This window comes from Alligator sinensis, unplaced genomic scaffold (assembly GCF_000455745.1).
Source record: "Alligator sinensis unplaced genomic scaffold, ASM45574v1 scaffold169_2, whole genome shotgun sequence".
Lineage (NCBI taxonomy): Eukaryota > Metazoa > Chordata > Crocodylia > Alligatoridae > Alligator > Alligator sinensis.
In genome coordinates, this window is record NW_005842077.1 from 1,430,621 (window position 1) to 1,434,897 (window position 4,277).

At 42.4% G+C, this 4,277-nt stretch overlaps 1 protein-coding gene across 1 annotated transcript in view; it reads left to right on the forward strand.

Moving 5' to 3' along the window:
- SLC10A7 (solute carrier family 10 member 7) overlaps positions 1-4,277 on the forward strand; it is a 212,518-nt gene that overhangs the window by 13,520 nt on the left and 194,721 nt on the right. Inside the window, exon 3 of the mRNA XM_006023737.2 lies at positions 2,533-2,669. Coding sequence (XP_006023799.1) covers positions 2,533-2,669 — 137 coding nt within the window. The remainder of the gene's footprint in view (positions 1-2,532; positions 2,670-4,277) is intronic.

Consider the following 4,277-nt stretch of genomic DNA (forward strand, 5'->3'; position numbering starts at 1 on the left):
ACGGGCAGGGAGAGCTGGCGCTGCCTTGCTGTGGGGCAGGGCAGTGGGGCTGGCTTGAAGCAGGAGAGTTGGGGGCGGTAAGGAGGCAGGCACCAGCCGGCACTGCCAGCGGCCACTGCTTGGCCTCCCGCGCGGGGCCATTCCCACAGGGGTAAGCAACTCCCCTCCCCTCGCTGCCCACCTCGCCATGGCCCCGCCTCCACGCTCCGCAGTGTTCCCTGCCCACTTCACTGCGCTCCCTTTGCGCTCTCTGCCTGCCTCGCCGCTACAGCTCTGTGCCACCACCATCGCCGCTCCGCAGTGCTCCCTGCCCGCCTCGCTGCGCTCCCTCCACGCTCCCTGCCTGCCTCGCCACCACCGTCGCCGTGGCTCTGTGCTCCGTGGTGCCATGGCCACGGCTTTGCGCTCCGCGGGCCATATTTTGGACAAGCCTGGTCTAGCTCCATCCTCTTTGGAACCACCTTTCAGGTCATTGAAGGCTGCTGTCAGATCCCATCTTGGTCTTCTCTTTTGCAGACTAAATAAGCCCAGTTCCTTCAGTCTTTCCTCATAAGACATGTGCCCCAGCCCCTCGCCATTTTCGCTGCCCTCTGCTGGACTCTCTCCAATTTGTCCACATCCTTTCTGTAGTGGGGGAGCCCAAAAATAGACACAGTACTCTAGGTGTTGCCTCACCTGTGCAGAATAGAGGAGAATAATTACTTCCCTCAATCTGCTGGCAGCACTCCTCCTAATGCAGCCCAGTATGCTGTTAGCCTTCTAAGTGCACTGTTGATTCATATTCAGCTTCCTGTCCACTGTAACCCTTGAGTCCTCTTCTGCAGAGCTGTCACTTAGCTAGTTGATCCCAAGCCTGTAGGGGTGAATGGGATTCTTCCATCCTGAGTGCAAGACTTTGTACTTGTCCTTGTTGAACAAAGGCCCAATCCTCCAATTTGTCTTGGTGACTCTGAATCCTAGCCCTACCCTCCAGCATATCTACTACTCCCCCCAGCTTGGTGTCCTCTGCGAACTTGCTTATGGTGCAGTCCATCCCATCTTCCAGATCATTAATGAAGATATTGAACATATTGAACAAAACTGGCCAAGAATGTTTGACTTGAGCATCGTTCTTGAAGCTTGTTTGACTGTCTGTTTCCTTTATAAATTGTCTGTGAAAAAGGGCTACATTTCAAAATTGAAAACTTCAGTACACACATTCCTTAGCCTGTTTTTTGGGGAAGTGCGATTTTCTTGAACATTGACATAAAGTAACATTATAAAATGCATACTGTGAATACCATGTCAACTGTGCATATACACTTAAGCAGATGGGGGTTTTTAAAGTTGATCTTACGTATCTGACTTAGACAGTTGAGCAATCCTAACAATAACTTTCTCATAAGATTTATGTTGTCCTTCAATGAAGTAAACGTTTAAAGTGATTGAAGGAGATTCTAGTGTTTTGAGAGCTATGTTGTTTAGTTTGTTCCTTCAAATATGGTCTATTCATCTCAGAGAGGTGATGCTCTCTCAAGACTTTTGCAAGGAAATTCATACATAAAACCTGCTGAAGGGTTTTTTGTAATACAGCAGAAAGATCAAAATACGAGACCATAGGTAAGTAGATAGTAGGCCATGTAAATAATGCTTTACCATCTGTACTTATTTTTGCAGCATCCAGTTACATTTTACTCTTTTATTTCTCTGAATGTTCTGGCTGCTATGTGTTAGTCACAACGTCAGTATTCTTTCTGGGCAGTGCTTCATCAGCTTACTGGGGTCTTTTTGTATGAATTTGCTGCAGTAGTTTCCAGTGCACACTGTTAGTGTTTAAGCACATCTTTTCTTCCTGGGATGCCAAATAAGTTTTTAAAAAAATGGCACTGAATGGCTTTGTTTTTTCACTATAAATACCATGCTGCTGATTTTTCCTGTATTATAAGCCTTTTAGTGTTGGTACACAGAAGACTTGTATAGTTGTTGGGTTGGTCTCAACTTGGGAAAACTTTTAAAATATTCACTTTGTTTACTGCCCTTGCGATAACAGGGACAGGCACTCTAGTATTAGTGGTATAACTGTGGGGAGGGAATAAGGGCAACCACCCAGGCACCAACTTTAGCAGGGATGGTGAAAAGAAGCAACTGCTGGCAGTAGCTGCATGTCCACAATTGCTGTAGCAACCAGAAATCACGGCGTCTGCTTTGCTTTGGGCACCCGGCTGCATCCCTACGCTACTGCCTGGTGTAAACAGTATGTCAACTTAATTGTTAGTGGTGATGGCAGTCAGGTGCCTGTCTGTATTAGAGCTTCCATTGTGGGAGATGAACTGTTGTTAACAATGGTAGGGACATTTGGGGTTGTTTTGTTTTTTTTTTTAAAGCCTAATAGTAAAACAAGCCTTAGTGTTAATGGGAATTACTGAAGGGGAGAATAGGCATTCTGACAAAGATGCCTCTGACATGTATTTTTTTTTTTCTTACTATTAGCACAAAAGTGAGCTTACTTAAGGTGTTATGACTGCAGCTTCCTCTCTCTTTCTTATTTTGCAGGAGCTGACAAGTGCTTTGATGCATGTGAAACTACATCTTTTTGTCCAGATCTTTACACTTGTGTTCTTCCCAACAGCAATATGGCTTTTTCTTCAACTATTATCAATCACACCCATAAATGAATGGCTTTTAAAAGGGTATGTTTAAACATATTGGAGTGAAATATATTTATGGCTATTTTAAAGGTTGCTCTTTCAGTAATGTATGTTTAACAGTTATGTAGTGAAGAGATTTCACTGTGCACTATCATGCTTTGACACTTGCTATTGAAAAAGCAGCGCACACAAGATTATTCTTTCAGAATGAGGGTCTTGTGTTTAGAAAAACTTGTCAGCTAATTTCAGATGTACAGAGCTTGCTACAGATCAGCTTTCTGTTTGACAGCAGGCTGTTGAAGCTGCTATGCTAGTTTTTAAGAAGTATGGGGAAAAAGTGATTAATGCAGATAGACTTAAGTCTGTGAACCCATGTAGTACGTATGTCTTGTGTGTGTTTTTTAAATGATCTTGTGTATTCAGCTTCACGTTGTACATTTCCAGATGATTATTCAGTATTTATTTTTCAGCTGTGTTACAGTCTTTTTGCTTTGTGAAATGGTCCCAACATTACAAGTGACACAGAATCTTAAAGAGAAGACTGTCATTTATGAAACAGTAGTAATGTCTTGCATATTAATACCTTTAGATTACTGAGATTAAGGATGAAGAGGAACAGCTTTAATTTAGACTTGGTGATTCAAGGCTACTGTGAAGATGATGGCATTGTCTTTGTAACCAGCAAGACTAATGCTTGGTTTTCCTCATAATTAGCTTGCCAGTAATCTCCCCTAATTCCTAATAGTCTTGATTGCTAGACTACAATGTACAAGGAGTTTTGATCCTTCTCTTCCCACCCTCTGCATTGCCTTCTTTCTTTCCTGCTGTGTTCATTTGGATTTAAGGGTTATATTGTCATCTTTATGCACATACACATACATGTGATACCATAATTATAGTGACTAAAACTTACCTGCTTTTCATGAATTTCACATTTACAGCCTTTTTACAAAAGACTTTTTACAAAAGTGTCTATCGAGGTTTCTTTAAACTTAAAAATGCTTCAGAAATGCTTGTCCAATTGTGCTTTGATTTATTTTTTGTGTTGAGAGTGTTTTAGCTTTTATTGCAGTTAGCTTATTGTGTGGGGATTTCATACAAAGAACACTCAAATTAGTGAATTGATGCAAAATAATTTTAAAAGGGCGACTTCTATATCAATACTGCCATTCACGAGACTGCACTGGCAAGTTGCCCTTGTGAGTGAATCCATGCACTCAGGGGGGAAAGTTTAGTGGGAGCTGCAAGGAAGGTGGGGGAAAATCAAAACCACTGAGCTCTATCCTTACTTAGACAAACACACCCCAAAAGAAGGTTTAAAGTCTTTTAATTGCCAGTTTAGCTCATTCTGGAGCTAATATTTCTTGTTCTTTAAGGGAGCTTTCTATGTTGAACTAAAGGAGAATGCAAGGAACCTTCTAACTCTATGTAAAACAGGACAAATTGCTGCCCTCATGCTCTTGTGAAACAGCTTTATCCCTACTCTTCAGAAGCATTAGGGTATCCCCAATAAAGACAAAAGGGTGTAGACAGAGGCAGTGCCTTAGCTGCTCCCTTTACTGACTGATTAGTGAAGCTTAAAGGAAGGGATTAATAACATTCTCTCAGCCAAGGAGTGTAAATGGAGGCATGAGCTTCCAGAGGCATTCC